General features: G+C 24.8%; 1 protein-coding gene across 2 annotated transcripts; it reads left to right on the top strand.

The window, feature by feature from the left end:
- Positions 1–1,270: 1,270 nt before the first annotated feature.
- LOC145834872 (uncharacterized) lies at positions 1,271–9,219 on the top strand. Of its 2 annotated transcripts, none has more exons than XM_082942394.1 (7): positions 1,271–1,604; positions 2,253–2,388; positions 4,542–4,613; positions 4,776–4,909; positions 6,650–6,716; positions 6,796–6,905; positions 8,921–9,219. In XM_082942394.1, the coding sequence occupies exons 1-7, from the start codon at positions 1,308–1,310 to the stop codon at positions 9,167–9,169; spliced, it is 1,065 nt and encodes a 354-aa protein (XP_082798520.1). In that variant the 5' UTR covers positions 1,271–1,307; the 3' UTR covers positions 9,170–9,219. The 2 variants fall into 2 exon arrangements, with proteins under 2 accessions (XP_082798520.1, XP_082798519.1); XM_082942393.1 differs by having other exon boundaries at positions 6,781–6,905.
- The last annotated feature ends 8,542 nt before the right edge of the window (positions 9,220–17,761 follow it).

The following is a 17,761-nucleotide window of genomic DNA, read 5'->3' as shown; positions in this document are numbered from 1 at the left end:
AAAGTTTAGTTTATTTGCTTGTAACATATTTTAATTTAAACCTATACTTGAAAACTTAACCCAGTTTAGAATAATTAATATAAGTTCATCTAAACTAGATTTTTATAAGGTACTTGTAGTAAAAAAATATTGAAAATCACAAATAAAAAAACTTAGATCAAAAGTAATAAATTAAAACTACTAACATAAAAGTTTAAATTTTTTCTCAAGGAACACGTTTGTTCGGTAAATAAAAAAGTAAGTTTTAAAAAATTTGCTACTTTTATGCAACTAATACAATTTATTAAAAAAAAATTCGAGTAACATTAATTAAACTCTACTTATTGTGCTGCAAAAGCTTTAGTTTCTATTTAGAAACGTTTTGGTATATTTATGTAATATTAATTTGCTGTTTAGAAAAGTAAACATTTAATTTTCAATATTTTGTTTTGCTTTGTTTACACAACTGAGCTAAATTGATAATAATAAATGTTTATAGTACATAGTTATGGCTTACAGAGTATAATATAGTTACTGTGACAACTTATATGCTGCAATAGAAAAGCTTTTTACTTACATCTGAACAGTAATTTTTGCATCTTTTAAAAACTTTTGTTAAAAAATAACAAATAGTGTTTTGATTTCATACCGTAACTATTCAGTTCAAGTTCAATTCAAGCTAAACAAATATTTACATTTGTTAAATGCAACAAAAAGTTTTATTCAAAACTATCAAATATAGAAAACAATGCTATTTCTCTAAAGCACAGTTTATTACTTATATAACTAAAAAACTTAAATTTAATTTCAACTAAAAATAAAATAAGAAAACTTTACTTAACGAAAGGTTGCAGATACTACAATTTCTTTAATTCAGTATTTTTTTTAATTAGGCGATTTTGAAACCAAATAACTACTAAAACATGTTTAGATAAACAAAATAAATTTAAACTTTTTATAAAATCTCAATCAAAACGTTTAAAACTTACTTTAATGAAAAATCTGCAAAGTTTATAAATAAACAGTAGTACTTGATATATCGATAACTAAAAATAATACTTTAAAGTAAAAACGAAACAAAGTTAGTTGTTTACATGAGTTACAAAACTAATTGTTAAACGTTGCCAATTATAAATTTGTTAAAAATTTATCAAATTGAAAAAAACACAAAATTTTTACATACATTTGTACTAAACAAGATATGCAGGTCAACTTTTTTTTGTATTGTGCTGAATTTTAAAATAAACAAAAAACAGACGTATTCAACTTTGAATTATGTAGGTGTTATAGTAAATTTAATTATCACATTTTATTCATACCTGGAAAAGATGACAAAAATAGATAACTCAAAATTTGAAGACTACGACCTTTTGAAAAAATGTATCACGCAAGAGTCAAAAAAAGACAGCAGAAACATAAAAAGAAGTACAAAAATACAACTTTTGTATAAAACAGTGTACATACTAATTTTGGTATTTATCGTACAAACTGTATTTATAGGATATTTAATGGTTAAACTACAAGCTCTTAACGCAAGACTGATGAAGCTAGAAGAAACTAACCATAATTTAAATTTCATGTTTGACTATGCTTATGAAGAGCATATAGGATATATCAATGACATTGTTAGTTGTTTTAAGTAAAAAGATTATCAAATTTAAGATATAATTTTAAAATTACTATCCTATAACTTTTAAAAAAATAATTGATTTCTAATAAAATTTAAGTAATACTATTTGATAGACTAGTAACTTTAGTTTTCAAGATTAAACACGTTAAATAAAGTAATAGTTAAAATTATCCTAATAAATAGTGTAAAATACATATTTTTATTAAATAGTGTAAATACGTGATGTGTATATTTAATCGGATAAAATAATAAACTTTAATAATGCTGTAAAAACCACATTTTTGTCAACAATTTATGCATACTTTTATAATAACTGTAAGAAATATTTTTTTCTTTAATGTAAAAAAGTAGAGTAATCAGTTTAAATTGTACTAAAAAAAAATTAACAGCAACTTTAGTCTTCTGCATGTGCTTACAGCTAATTAAAACAAAATTGTAGTTTAGAAAAATTCTTTGTGCTCTAAGGTTAAATTTAATTTAATGCTATAAATAATTTCTCAATCTTATTTATATAGATATAAAATAATAACTTTAATTTTCAACTAACAAAGCTAGAAAAATAGTTGAAAATTTTTTTTTTGGACTTAGACTTATTTTTTTAAATATGATAAAATTCAAATTTGAATATTTAAAAAATACAAAGGAAGAACGTAACTATGAAAACGAAAGTAGAAGTTTTTTAGATAATGGAGTTACAAAGAGTTTAGACGAAAATAAAGAATTAGTTGACTCTACTAACTTTAAAACAAGCTCAAACAAAGACTCAAATGGATATAAAGGTAGATTATTGTTTATTGAACGAAAAAAAAGCGCTCAAAAATTTGGTCAAAGGACCTGGTGTACGAAAAAACCTTTCGGTTATCGAGTCATACACCAGGATACAGTTTAAAGTCATGTCCAGGAAAATAATAGAAACTTTAAAAGTTTTAATTATATCTATAAATACAGTTCAATTTTCTTTTATATTTTCTTTTATATTTATATTTTATATTTTCAAGACTTAATATAGAAGGTAACACAAATAATAAACAAACACCACTTAAATTGTATTACTTACAAAGTGTTAATAATACTGACACAAATTTATAGCTATATTGATAAAAGTCTTTGTAAAATATACACAAAAAAGTTAGCTCTCTGTTAAACTAATGTAAAGTACGTTTAATAAGTTGTTCAGTGCTATAAGTAAAACTGAGTCCGACGAACAAAACAGTTAGTAACCTTCCTGAATTTCTTTTCTAAGATCTTTCAAAAGCTGTTTGGTATAAAGATACTCTAAAACAATTAAAACAAATGTTAGCTGTAAAAGCTTGGTGTATGCTAAGGATTGAGCTGTCTTAATGATTTCATCGAGTTTCAGAAGTGGCACTGTCTTGTAAAATTTATTCGAAACCTCTTGCGAACTTTCTCCGTTAACAAAGTCTTATTGAAAGCTTGCCAACACATGGAACCAGTGGCGTAGCGTGGTATTTTGGTCAGGGGGTGCACAAATTTTTTCTCAAAAAATCCCCTAAGTTAAAACTTTTGTAATTAGATATAAAAATATTTTTTATAAGTAATATAATTGAAATAGATTCATTAAGTAAAATAAATTCGAAGTAACTGTTTTAAAAAATACTTATATATTACAAAATTAAACAATTTAAAAGTACAAATTTCATTATAATTACTTATACTTGCACAAATGTAAATTTACTAAATAAAAATCGTTTTTACTACTTACAGTAAACTTTATATCTTTAAAAATTAATGTATTCAATAAAACCAAAGTATCTGTTTTATTTAAGAAAAAATATCAATCTCTTTAATATACAATACAACAGTGATAACAACACCTCATTGCACATAATTTAAATAAAGTTACACAGAAGTTAAAATAGACCAACTTTATAACTGTTATTATAATTTATTATAACTTTGCAAAATAGTTAAAAGTAAACTTTTTAAATTTAATTCATTTGATTGTATTTGTTTAAAATAAAAATCACAAACAAAGTTTATTTCTCATAGGCCGACACGCTTTTTCTTATATGTTTACAAAAATAAAGATCAGAAAACTTCCAGTAGCCTTAACATTTATTGTAGCATAAAACAAAAACTTGTAAAATTGTTTAATTTTTCTTTAAGCGTGACGTATTTTTGTAAACTTTTTGTAGAAAAATCTGTCATAAGATTATACTACTGCGGTGCACTAATTAGTTGCGTTCTTTTTGAGTCTAAATTCTTATGAAGTTAATGAAGTTATAAAATTTTTCCTTTTGGAGTTTTTCACCAACATCGGTGCGCACTTTCGCTTGCGCACCGAATCAGTATATTGGATAATTTCCCTAACTTGTCACTAATTGGTTACCAAAATTTCGTTTAACTTTTTGAATACTAGATAAACATAGTTAAAATAAGGCAAATTAAGCAGAAAAAATAAACAATAAAGGATAAAGATATTACATTCTTTTTTTTACTTCTTATCTTTTTTTGGGTGGCACGCATTAGCCAGTGTCCCTCCCCACGCTACGCCCCTGCATGGAACTATCGCTAGGTTTGGATATTCTCATAACTACTTATGTTGTTCTGGAATCTTGAATAGTCATATTATTATGTGTATATTGTACAAAACTTTTCCTATTGTTGATCAATCTGTAGTTTATTTCATGAACAGAAATTTAACTACAAACTGTTTGAATGGTTTTTGAGATGGGTCGATAGAATTTTATTCGTTTTAAAATAAAATATGCAAAAATGTCACTAAAGTTCAAAAAAGCATATTTTTATTTAAAAAAACTTATTTTTTGAAAGTTAAAAGAACCATTATTTTTGTTTTGACGTTGTACACAGTGTAGTCTACAAAATATGTTAGTATAAAAAGAACTATAGTTTAATTAACAAGTTTTAAAAGTGTTTGTTTATTTTATTGAAATACATTTATTGTTTTCAGAAACAAATTTACAACATAACAAACGCAATAAACGTTCAGAAAAAAACAAAAGCAAAACTAAACGTCGTAAAAGTTAGTTGTTTATATATTTGTAAGTAGTTTGGAAAACAATGTTTTACCATAAGTTAATTTTACTTAAAGTTCATGCTGTGTTTAATATATTTTACTGAATATAATTAAGTTTTATAACTTAAGTAATTTTTTAAACAAAGTATAACAAAATGTTTTCTACAGAAGGTAAAAAAAAGATTTCAAAAGTAAAGATTTTAGAAAAAAAAGTCGTTAGAATAGAAAATGAAGTGGAAAAGTTAAAAAACAATTTGCTAGAAGTAATGCCAAACATAGGAAGCAAATTAAACTACAAAAAAGTAAAAAACTAAGTTTTCTAGTAATAAATACAATAATAAATTAAATATAGTACACTGTATTACGAAAAAAAACATTAAGTTTTATTTAAAGATACAAACCAATAAAAATTTTCAACTTTAAAAAAAATTGTATTTATATTAAAAACAAAAGGTCACTTTTGAATGGGGGTAATTTTTGCAAGAAGGCACTTTTTCGCGAAGGTAACTTTTGCACGAAAGGTCATTTTTCACGGAGGTTAAATTTTGCATAAGAGTGAAAAAAAAGAAAAAAGAAATTACCAACCAAGAGTAAGGATTAGGGGTAACAGTGAAAGTAACAAAAAAAAAAACAAATTAAAATGAAAATAATTATACGAATAAAAAATTACTGGCCAAGAGTTAGGGCTGACTGTGATATTTAAAAAATACTTCCCACAAATGGGTAACATTGATAATAAAAAAAGAAAAAAAAAAAACGAAAAATAAAAAATAAAAAAAAGTTTCAACCAATGCAAAAGTGTCTTCGTGCAAAAGTGTCCCTTAACGTATTTTTTATTTTTAGAGTATAACTGATGTGGTATGATAATAAATAGAACATTTAACTAAGTAATTTATTTAGGTATAAATGCATAAAAATTGCATGAAACAATAATTCTAATATTTATTACATTATAACAAAATATTCAAAATTCTCAATTTTTCTTGAAATATTATACCGTATAACATTAAATATTAAGTTAAAGATTGTAAACAAAGAACTAAATTAGATAAATAGAAAGCATTAAAAAATAAAATAAACAGTGCACTACCTAGTAATAATGAACTGAATCAAATCTTATTTTTTGTTTTAAGTCAAAAGCGATAACCGAAAGGTTCTTCGTGCACCAGGTCCCAGGACCAAATATTTTGAACGTCTTTTTTGTCGTTCAATAAACTATATTTATTCAGTTCTTATGACGCAACAACAAAAAGAAACGTTTTCAACTTAATACGATTCGTTTGCCGAAGTTACTGCATGTAAACCAATAAAAGTTTGTATACCCCTAATGACGATCATTTCTTAGTTTCAGTTCGATCTATTAAACAATCATGACGTCACAAAAAGACCTCTTTCTTGATTTTATATGGTTCATATTTTTTGAAATTATAATTTTTCCGCTTCCTCTACAAAATATACTACGTATCGCTACTGGTATAAACTATAATTCTAAGACATCTATAAAGGACTTGATTACTATTTAAATCATAAAATCGGAATTTACGTGATTTTAGGGGTCAAATCAGTTTTTTTGGGTGCAATTCCGAAAAATTATCATTAATAATTTCTTTATAATGAAGCCAAAACAGACCTTAGTCCAATCAGTTCATGTGTACAGCAAACACCATCTAGGTTCTCTTTACCCCTTTGTAGTTATTTTAAAAGCAAAAAAATTAAGTTAATTCACAATGTTTTTTCTTAAATTTTTAGTTGTATTTGATATGAGTAACTTCAACTTTCTAAATTTTTAGAAATGTGATCTTACATTTTGTTAACGCCTTTTTCTACGAAAAATAAAAAAAATTACGCTAAGTTTACAAACTTATTTTTGTACTTCAAATAGATTTAATGCAAAATAATCTGATAAAATATACTTCGTTTAATAAAAACAAATATTTCGTAGAGAGTTTAGGTTAAGTAGCATACTATTAATAGAAAAAATATGTGTACTTTTATTTAATTACTTATTTGACTGTTAGTTTTGAAACAATTTTTTATTTCAGGCAATTGGCATTCATATTACAAAAGATGTACTTTTAAAAAAACCAAAGATATCTACCGGATTACCAGGTAAATATTAAAAAAAAAAAAAGAAGCTAATAAGCTAAAATCGTTTTACTTTTTTAAATAACAGCAAAGCGTCTTTCAGAGTGGAGAGGATATTTAGGTACTGTTGAGGAATTTGACATTACAAATCTCACCACAAGAGATGGTAATCTAGTTATAAAACATCCGGGATGGTATTACGTTTATGGACAGGTACTTTTAGATATAAATTGTTGTTAAAAATTAAAACTCAAACTTTTTCTGAGATATTTTTTATAAAATACTAACTTGTAATATATATCAACAAACAACGTAAGCTGTCATCTGACTTTGGGTTTTAAAATTAACATAAGTTTAAAAAAAAACATTTTAAAGTTGTCATTCCCATATCTACTAAAAAACTTGTCAAATACATACTTAAAGTTACAATTTATATGGTAATGCTAACAATAGTAATGTACAGTTTATTTGAGTACGACATTATTAAAAGCAGATCATCATGTACATTAGTACTTCAGTCACTATAGTATTGCTGTAAACTAAATTTTACTATAATGAGATAAAGTTAGACAAAAAGTTTATTTTAATGTAACTAGTAAAAAATATATTACGAGTCTGTCTAGAAAAGTTACTTACTACTTTCGAAAAATTAATTTAAATGATTTTTTTAAGGGAAAGTATACCTAAAGGTCAGTCTGATTTGCATGTTTGCTGAGTCAACAAACTTTTTAAAGCTTTATATTTCTAACTTAAAAAAAATTGTACCCTTATCTCTAACCCACCTTATCCAACATTACAAAAATTAATCAAAAGTTAATAAAGTTGTTATGATTAAAATTAAAAATAAGATTTTTAAAAAATGCTGACTCAGCAAATAAGAAAATTAAAAGGATTTTTAACTATATTAGCCCTTTTAAGTACTGTGTGAAATTCTAGACAAAAAATCATAGAGCACTAATAGTTCAAATACTTTTTATAAACAAAACTACTACTTTTTGGTTTCGTTATATTTCTTACTACAAAAAGTTTTTTCTATTTAAATACATATACATTTATTTACGCATAAAAGGTAGAGCCAGTACTTATAAATATCCATCAGTATGTTTGAACACAGTATACTGATCATTATTAACACTACTTACTGTAAAAGTGCGCGGTGCTGTGGATAAACTTAAAATATTAATTTAGGTTTTTAAATTACAATAAAAACAAAACATGCTTTCTACCTATATTTAAATAGTTAAAAACTACTCATACATTTAAACAACTGATGGTACTACTACAAATAGCAAATATAGAATAATATTTATAATCTCAAAGCTAAGATTAAATTATTTTTTGAAAAAAATGTAAAACTTTATTTCAGTACAATACAATCAATTACTTTAGCTAAAAACATTATTCATCAAATTTAGAAAAATTACTTTTGTGAACTAATTTTTTTTTGACTAACTCTTAGCATTTATAAACATTCACACAAAAAACAAGAAATAAACTTGATTACCTATTTAATAACGTGAGTATATTAATATAAAAGTATAAGTTTTCATTGTAAATTTCAGTATCACTCATTTACTAAGGTAAAATCTAATTATATAAGTCTAGTATTTATATTTTTTGAATAAGATTTTTTTCTAAGTTTTCTATTTTTAAAGAGCAGTGCTAAGTCGAGGAGTATTTCAAAAATACTCGCAAAAGTGAATTTAATTGCTTAGTTTGGGTAAAATGGCATTAATTTTTTTCGTTTTTAGTAAAAAAAACTTTTAAAAATTTATAGTCTTATAGTTTGTCGTTATACTTATACTTAATTATAATGTTTTGTTAAATTTAACATTTAACAAAAAATATTTAAGATACTTATCTATAGCGTATGTAAACAAATAACTAAACTAAATAATAATAAAAGTTAGAAGCAACTAATTCTACTCTATAGAACTTATTTTGAAGCATTTCTTTTTACGTTTATTAATAAAAGTTTTTTATTTTTCAATAGTTTATCATTTAATACTTAGTTTGTAAAAATTATAAACTTTGTTTAAGTAGTTTAAATATAAAAGATATAAATGTTGAGTCGTATAAATTGTGTTTGTGCACAAAGAATTTTTTTTTAAAGATTTTGTTATACGTTTATACTTCGTTCTTGTTAACAAGTTTGTAATTTTTTTAAGTAAGTTTTATTCGTGAGTTAATAGTTGTTGATTTTGTTAAGTTGTTACTAACCTTTATAGGTTGTAGTTGAAGACGCAAATTCACCTGTACAATGTGAAATAGCAACTGGCTTTGGTGGTGCAACACCTTTCGCAAAGTGTGAGAACTTTAACATTCCATCCACTAAAAACTCTATAACTTGCAATATGTCAGGTTTTGTTAGGCTTAATGAAACCAATGGCTTGTCAATGAGAGTTTATCCTCCTACCTCAAAAATTAAGACTGACCCTAAGTACACTTATTTTGGAGCATTTTTGATCGGTGTTTAAAGTTTTATCTCTTCTTAAAAAAATACTATAATAAAAGTTGTAATTTTTTGTTTGTTTGGTTTATTACCTGTCTCATTTTGTTTTTGAAAAACTAGAGCATATTTAAAATAAAAGTGTTTAACTTTAAAATTTGAACTTATTAGACTTAGTTTTTTTTTTTAATCTAAAGAAGTTTCAACAAAAATATATTTTCAACGAACTCCTATTTCTAGTAAGTATATTTAAACACTTAACCTATAAACTTATAAAAATCGAACATTTTTGTCAAAAAACTGTTAATTATTAATCAATTACTTCTAAAAGAAATACATTAAATTTTTATTTTATTTATATAAATTTATATTTAAAAAAAAATTATAGCAGTTATGATTGCATTATTAGTTTTTTACTGATTTAGATACTGTTGGCAAAACTTAACACGAACATATTTGAATTATTTTTCATATTAAATTAACCCTCCTTTTTTATTTTATTGTCAAATTTTAGGTGTTCATGTTCTCTATAGTTAATTAGTTTTTTATATGACTTTTTGCAATGATTTGTGAAAACAGTACAATTTTTAAAGATTGTTCCATTATAACATTTTCACTTGAACTTCCAGAATATTTAATTTTTGGAAGTTAATTATTGATAACAGAACACAAGGCATCTAACAAAACTAAACTCTACAGCCTAGTGTTATATTAAAGTTATTAAAGGTTTATTGATTAACATTTCTAAACTGGCTTTTAAGGTTTTGTTTTAGTAATTTTGTGTAAAAACGAAAAAAATAATTCTTTATAAGACTTTTTCGACAATCTAACTAAGACGATAATGAACAAATTTTTTTTTGCTTTACTAGTAATAAATTTTAGAAATAATATCTTTCTTTAAAATTAAATTACCATTGATATAAGGTAACATACTAGGCCGTTTTTTAAATTTAAAGATTTTTGAATTTGTACTTATAATGTAAAAGTGACTTAAGGGTTCTTTCATATATATAAACAATATAAAAAAAGTACGAAGATGTTTAATTTTTGTCATAAGTAATTTATTTTTGTTAGAACAGAATACTAATGAAACTGTTGAGACTAAAATCAATAAAGTAGATATAATTTTACGTAGCTCATAGTCTTAATTAACACGACAATCATTATAAAATAAGGTGAATTTGAGAATTTTTTTGGGGTCCATTGGGTCGGTGCTAGAGCCCGTAGAAAAAAGGTTTACATTTTTATTTTTTTTAGTACCATATATCAAAAAAAAGTAATTTTATATTGTTGTTCTATAGAGGATAACTTAACTGATCAGTGTTCTTTTTTTTTATAGAAACTTCTATTATATATTTATTTCTATTGTAGTGTTCTTTTATACATTTTTGGGGTATATGACGCTGTGTTTTTTCAGTTTCGGTTCATAGTAAGGGTTTTTTTGCTTGATCAAAAATATTTTGTTTTAAAACAAACTAAATTCACCGAGTAATTAAGATACTTTATTAAACATTTTAAAACAAAAAAAATATTTTTAGTTTTTTTTTACCAAGTTACTGACACTAAAAAACGGTATACTATCATTTCTAACTCGCTATCATTTCTAACCCAATCATTTCTAACCCGATCACTTCTAACCCGATCACTTCTAACCCGATCATTTCTAACCCGATCACTTCTAACCCGATCATTTCTAACCCGATCACTTCTAACCCGATCACTTCTAACCCGATCATATCTAATCCGATCATTTCTAACCCGATCATATCTAACCCGATCACTTCTAACCCGATCATTTCTAACCCGATCACTTCTAACCCGATCACTTCTAACCCGATCATTTCTAACCCTATCATTTCTAACCCGATCACTTCTGACCCGATCATTTCTAACAAGATCATTTCTAACCCGATCATTTCTAACCCGATCATATCTAACCCGATCATTTCTAACCTGATCATATCTAACCCGATCTTTTCTAACCCGATCTAACCCGACAACTACTAACCCGATCTGTATTAATATATTTTTTTATTATTGTTTTAAAATAACGATTTGTTTTAAAAACAAATTAATATCAACAAAGTTTTATTTTAATGAAATTTAGTTAGTTTTGTTTAAACTAAAACTTAATGTTCAGATAGCTTTTGTTAAAATTTAGTTTTTGATATTCATTGCTATTGGAAGTTTGTTATCCTACGCTAGACCCAGGCATCAAAGTCTGGGCCACCTAAACTGAATGACACTTAACAAAGAGACGCAAATTTATATACCTTTAAATCATAAACTATAGTTTTATCTAATATTTATAGAATATCAGCAAAAGAATTTAACACTTAAGTATAATACTAATCGACTAATTTATGATTTGAAGAAGAAGGTTTTTAACAAATTTGGTTTTGACTCCATAATAAGCAAGTTTAACATCAATTCTTTCATCGATCAGTGAGTTCCAATAAAACCAAAAACAGTTGCATAATCTTTCAATTTAGAATTAATTTCCGAGTTCTTTTCAAGAAAAAAAAACATTCTTTTAAAATTTTAGCAACACATATCGAGACGATTTAGTAAATTATTTCAATGATTTTATTGCAGCAATCAGCAATATAGTCTGAATTACTCACTTCTTTATTAAAAGAAGGTTCATGGTTACTTTTATAAAATTCTTTTAGAACATACTAGAATGTCAGAATTAAAACAAACTACAAAAGTTCATGAATAAAACTTATTCTTGTTCAAAAATCAACCGGATATACACATCTTGACTTTTAGAGTTAGGCTCTGTATATTTGTGCAACCGTTTGGTATTTCATTGTTTTTTTATAAATTATTTTTGTCGCTTTGCCAAAGCATAATCGATACAATTAAAATAAACATTATTGAAACAAAGGTACAGACAATTGTAAAAAAAATAAAAAAATTAAGTGCATTGACTAACCAGTAAGTTTAAATTCCAAAGCACATTAGGAATACAGGTTAAAAAAATATCTATCGAAAATATTGAAAAACCTTATATTATTTACAGAGGAAAGGCGCTGCTAATAAAATTAAACTATAGAGTTACCCAATTTCTACATATTATATTAAAGGTTTATTTTCTTTAGGTTTATAAATAAATGGTTTGTTTTCGTGGTAATTAATTATTTAAATAAAGTTAAAAGTGGATTATTAATTAATTGTAGTTAAATAGTTTTAAAAAGCATTAGAAAAATTATAAGTCTTCTGTATTCTAAAGATTAAGTATTAAGTTTTGATAGTCGTCAATATAAGAAATATAATGAGTTTTGCAGCCTTTAAAAACTACTCCTTACTTTTTCTAAAAGAGATTCGATATGGTTAATATACATTTTTTAAGTATGGAGACCAGATCGGCAAGTTGTATTTAAATTTAAGGCGAATTTATATAAAATACAACTTTTTAACAATATTAATATCAGTATATATGAAACTAGAAATAATACAGTTAATAAAATTTAATAATCGTAATTAGTATGGTGGTTTCATTAAAAATTATCATTATTAAAATCTAAGTTCTTAAAACGAAAGTGTATACTGTTTTAAAAGTCAAAAGTAGAGGTAAACGTTTTTGAATATTTAGAACCCGTCATTTACTAGAACTTAAATTCAATTTTCTGTTAGCCAATGGTAAATTATATTTAAAGATTAAATAAGATATATTATATAATAAACTTAACTATAAAAGTTAAGTGTCGAAAACTTATTATTTTTCTTTTTTTTCATTCAAAATATGATGTATATAAAGAAAAACAAATTTACATTTATCATAAACATTTAAAAGTTTTCAAAATTAAAAATTGCAATAACAGTTTCACACAATTAATAATAAAAACTTCTTTAAAAAATTTCTTGATATATCTTAAAATTTATTGCTTCACAGGTTTCCAAAAACACAAGAACTTAAGATTATTCAGCGATAATTAGATATGAAATATGAGTATAAGTTAATTGATTAATTTATAATTTTTTAAATTTATAATAAAATTATGAAATTTGTTTGTATTGTTATACTCTAACATAGGTTTCTAGAAAATTAGAGTTACAAAAATCGTTTTTAGAAATTTAGAGGTGCAAAAAAACACCGAAAATAAAGTCAATAGACTTCAAGCTGGCTTTACTGTATTTAATAAAAAGTAAATATGTTGCTTGTAATAATCGTCTGAAAAAATAGTTGATAAAAAGAAACAAAAAACTTGATGTAGTTTTTATAAATTTCTGCTACTAGTTATAATTAATTTATATAATTAATTTATTACTCTATTTCAAAATATTTTAAAGTATTTGTTTCGTTTATACTTACGTTATTTCAACTGTTCATAATAAAGTAAATTTTAGAGAAATTATTGTCTACTAAAGTATTAATTTAAGTCGTAATAAAAACATTTTGTATATTATATAAATTTAAATGAAGGTTTTAAAGAAGATTACTAAGGAGAGGTTTGATTAACCTCGGACTTGTTATACAAATAAACATGTCTGTTTAATTGTTAGTGACTTTTTTTGCTCTAGGACTAAGTAGGAATTTACTAATGGTGTGAAATCAAGAGGTTAATCGACGTAACATACTTTTACAGTTTGTTATACGACATAACTGTTTTAATATCTAGGTTATACCTAAAAATCAGGATTTTTCACTTAATATAACAAAAGTATTTAATTTCTACTAGTGTTTGTTTGAATTCCATTATCTTAATAGGCCTATGCAAATTGTATAACAATTTGTAAAAGTTATTAAAATGAAACATAAAAATAACCTACTATAAAGCGCTAATACATTAGTCAGAAATAATACAACATTTACAACAGAGTTACATAGTAGTTTTTAGACCGTAATATAACGGTTTTTGTATCTGAATATTACAATGTTAAAGGTTTGCTTTTTAAAATTTGCTTATTATAAAATTATTATAGTCACGGGAATTATTATAAGATCCATCTTAAATATTGTTATAACTGCTTACTTTAAAGTCCTACAAAGAATAGTTCAAAATATTGTAAAGTAAACAATTTAGTGAATTGTATATTATTAACGAAAAACGTCTGTTAAAGTAGATTAAACTAAAAAAAATATATAAAATAATGAAAAAAATTGAAATTATGTGTAGGATGAAATATAAAAAAAAGGTGATGAAATATAAAAAAAAGGTGATGAAATAAATTAAACTTATGTTTAGTTAAAACTAAAGTTAAGGTTTATATTAACAATGTTTTTTACGTAACACATTAAATTCATAATGTTTTAAAGAAACTAAAAAAAATACTTTAATAAATTTATAAAGACTAGTTAGTTTTTAAATAAATCTAAATTAAAATTAAGAAATAAAATAAACAAGTAGAATGAGTTAGAAATGATCAGGTTAGAAGTGATTGGGTGAGAAGTGATCGGGTTGGAAATGATCGGGTTAGAATTGATTGGGGTAAATCGGGTTAGAAATAATCGGGTTAGAAATGATCTTGTTTGAAATGATCGGATTAGAAGTGATCGGGTTAGATATGATCGGGTTAGAAGTGATCGGGTTAGAAATGATCGGGTTAAAAGTGATCGGGTTAGAAGTGATCGGGTTAGAAATGATCGGGTTAGAAGTGATCGGGTTAGAAATGATAACGGGTTAGATATGATCGGGTTAGAAGTGATCGGGTTAGAAGTGATCGGGTTAGAAGTGACCGGGTTAGAAGTGACCGGGTTAGAAGTGATCGGGTTAGAAGTGAACGGGTTAGAAATGATAACGGGTTAGAAATGATCGGCTCCCCTAAAAAACATTTATAGACTTTAATGTAGTTTTTAAGTTTTACTGGCATATTTAAAAAAAAGATTAAAACTTTTTTTTTTTTTAAATATCTTAAAGTAATTTTCTCAAAGTAAAACATTTTTTAAGCAGGCAAAAACACCATAATTAAGAACCAATACTAACAAATTCAAATTCAAAAAACAACTTAGTTTATACAGCAAATAAGAACACTAAGCAGTAGGGTGCATCTGTTGCCCCGACCTTAGAGTTAAGCTTAGTCTAACTTGTGCGTGGTAAATCACTTAAAAAAACAAAAAAAAATTGCTTCCTAGCTTTTACCAACGTCACACTATTTAAATTTTTCTGAAAACGACCCCTATTTAAATTGTATGGGACCTTAAAACTTCGACCTTTGAGTTTTTGGCTGAAATTTTTCTAAGTTTAGCAATCATCACAAAAACCGACTACGCGTTTTCAGACAATTTGAAGAAATTTTCTTAGAGGAATTTTTGGTTTTTCAAAAAAACTTATAAATAACGAAAAATTATAAAAAAATACAGAAAATATCGAAATACCTCAATGAGACTTTTTTTAAATGGTCTGAAAACGCGTAGAATGTGTTTTTTTTGATGAATGCTAATTTTAGAAAAATTTCAGCCAAAAAATCGAAGGTAGAAGTTTTAAGGTGCCATACAATTTACATAGGGGTTGTTTTCAGAAAAATGTAAATAGCGTGGTAAAAGCTAGGAAGCTTTTTTTTTTGTGCTGTCTTCTTATGCGATTTCTCACCTACAAAAAATGGACTAAGCGAAATTATAAAATTTTAATTTTTAAGGGGCAAAAAATCACTCTACTAATCAGTTAAGTTTGTTCACTGAGAATGTTAAAAAAAATGTTCGTAAAAAATTATTCGAGTTTTTCGAGAAATAATATTAAAAAATACAAAAACTCCCAACTTTTTCTATGGACTCTAGAACCGGTCAAATGAATCCTAACTTAAAAAAGCATAACTTATTTAATTTCTATCTTTTAGCTTTTAAATTTCGTATAAAATATGCTTAAAAAAAGTGTAAAACATGTTTTATGGTTGTTAAGAAAAATTAACCAAATTCCCCCTTATTTTAGAATTATTGACTGTTGTTGTTATCAAATAAAATCTTTTAACCCACAGCCAGTCTGATAAAAACTATTTAAAAATAAGTTCTAATTAATTAATTTTAAATGTATAAAGTTGTAATACAAATAGGTGATTTAACAAGGGTACAGCGAAAATGTATGTTTACAATAATCTTTACAACAATATTACTAATGAAAAAACATTAAAGTATTTGGCTCAAGATAGAAAATAGTTTTAATTTTAAAATTGAATAGAACAACTACTGAGTATTATATACATTTAAAAACCATATCCAGGAAGTTTGAGTAGGTAGACTTTTCTAAATCAGTACAGAACAGGGACATGTTTTGACTAGTTTCCTGGAACCTGTGCCACCCCTAAAAAAGAAAGCTTAAATAAAACACTAAAATAGTTATGTAGGAAGAAACTTAATATAATAAATTTGGTTGTGTTTTTTTTTTTTTTTTTGAAATATGAGTTTTGAATTCTCAAACATTAGAAATCATTATATTTTAATTATATGCAGATTTTTAATTAAAACTTCTTTGTTAGGTTACCACAAACTTTAACCTTTTGAGAGCCTATATTTGAAAGGAAACTCTTACTAAATGGAACAAAATTTCAAATTGAAAATGCTAGCATAAGTATATAATAATGATCATTGTTTATTACTGTTTTTGAATTAGAAACTTCAATTTCAATTCAAAATTGTTTAATGTAAAAAGAAAAAATCGAGTGGTCCACGTTGTTTTTTTACAAATTTTTCTAATTTTTTAAAGCTTAACAAAATTTAACGTAATTTTTGAGATACAAGAAATCAAAGTCGGTGAGCACGATAGGTTCTTTGTGGAAGGTGCAAACCAAAAACGCGACAAAAGACTATTTCACTAAAAATCTATCCTCTCCTTCATTAAAAAAAAATATTCTTTAAACTTTTACAATAAGTCCATCACTAACACTTAATTTTTTTTGATGCATGTATTTAACTTAATAATCAGTTTTAGTTTTTAATATTTTTTGAATATAATAAATATTTTTTTTTTTTTTTAATACTTAAGCAAACTTTTGTTTTAAGCTCAGTGAAGATTACATTATAAGTATATCATATATTTGTTTTTATAAATGTTAATTTTATATTTTAACTCAAAAATTGTCAAAAAGTCCATACAAGTCTGTGTTAAACAGTAAAGTTGCTTTACGTATTATAAAAACAAGTTTTTTTTTACTTATAAAAAAAACTTCCACTATTTATATAATCTAATTTATCTAAGATAATTCTATTAATATTTCATAAGTATAAAATGGTTTTAGTAAAAAAAATGTTTGTTGAAAGCAGACAAAGATGCATATTTAGGCATTGCAGTGGCGTTAGAAAATATTTAGATAGCTTTAATTAATATCAAGACTCATTTACACATAACTTGATTTTTCTACTGATCTCATAATTTACTAGTAGTTTATAAATGTAAAGGTTTAAATGTTTGTATATGTGATTAGATTAGCCAGCAAAAGTTCTTAAGAACTTAAAACAAACCTTAAAATTTTTGTTTGTATAACTAGTGCACGAAAAATAAAATCAACACATAACTTTGCAGTGTGTTTAAAAACATGCCTTTATAATTAAAAAAAGTTTTTAGTTGGATCATAAGAGTTAAATTATTTTTATAATTAATTTTAGAATAAATAAAACAAATGAAAGAAACTTAATTTTAGTTACAAAAGAAGTTTATTTAGCTAAAGAACTTCATATAGGTAG

This window comes from Thalia democratica, chromosome 4 (assembly GCF_965202585.1).
Source record: "Thalia democratica chromosome 4, ktThaDemo2.hap1.1, whole genome shotgun sequence".
Taxonomy (NCBI): Eukaryota; Metazoa; Chordata; class Thaliacea; order Salpida; family Salpidae; genus Thalia; species Thalia democratica.
The sequence above is the reverse complement of the archived record's forward strand: the minus strand, read 5'-3'. Positions and strand labels throughout refer to the sequence as shown.

Excerpts from the sequence above, each read along its gene's own strand:
- LOC145834872 (XM_082942393.1), top strand. The coding sequence starts at position 1,308 with ATGACAAAAATAGATAACTCAAAATTTGAAGACTACGACCTTTTGAAA. Across the intron at positions 2,389-4,541 it reads AGACTCAAATGGATATAAAG|AAACAAATTTACAACATAAC; the intron begins GTAGATTATTGT and ends TATTGTTTTCAG. Across the intron at positions 6,906-8,920 it reads GGTATTACGTTTATGGACAG|GTTGTAGTTGAAGACGCAAA; the intron begins GTACTTTTAGAT and ends TAACCTTTATAG.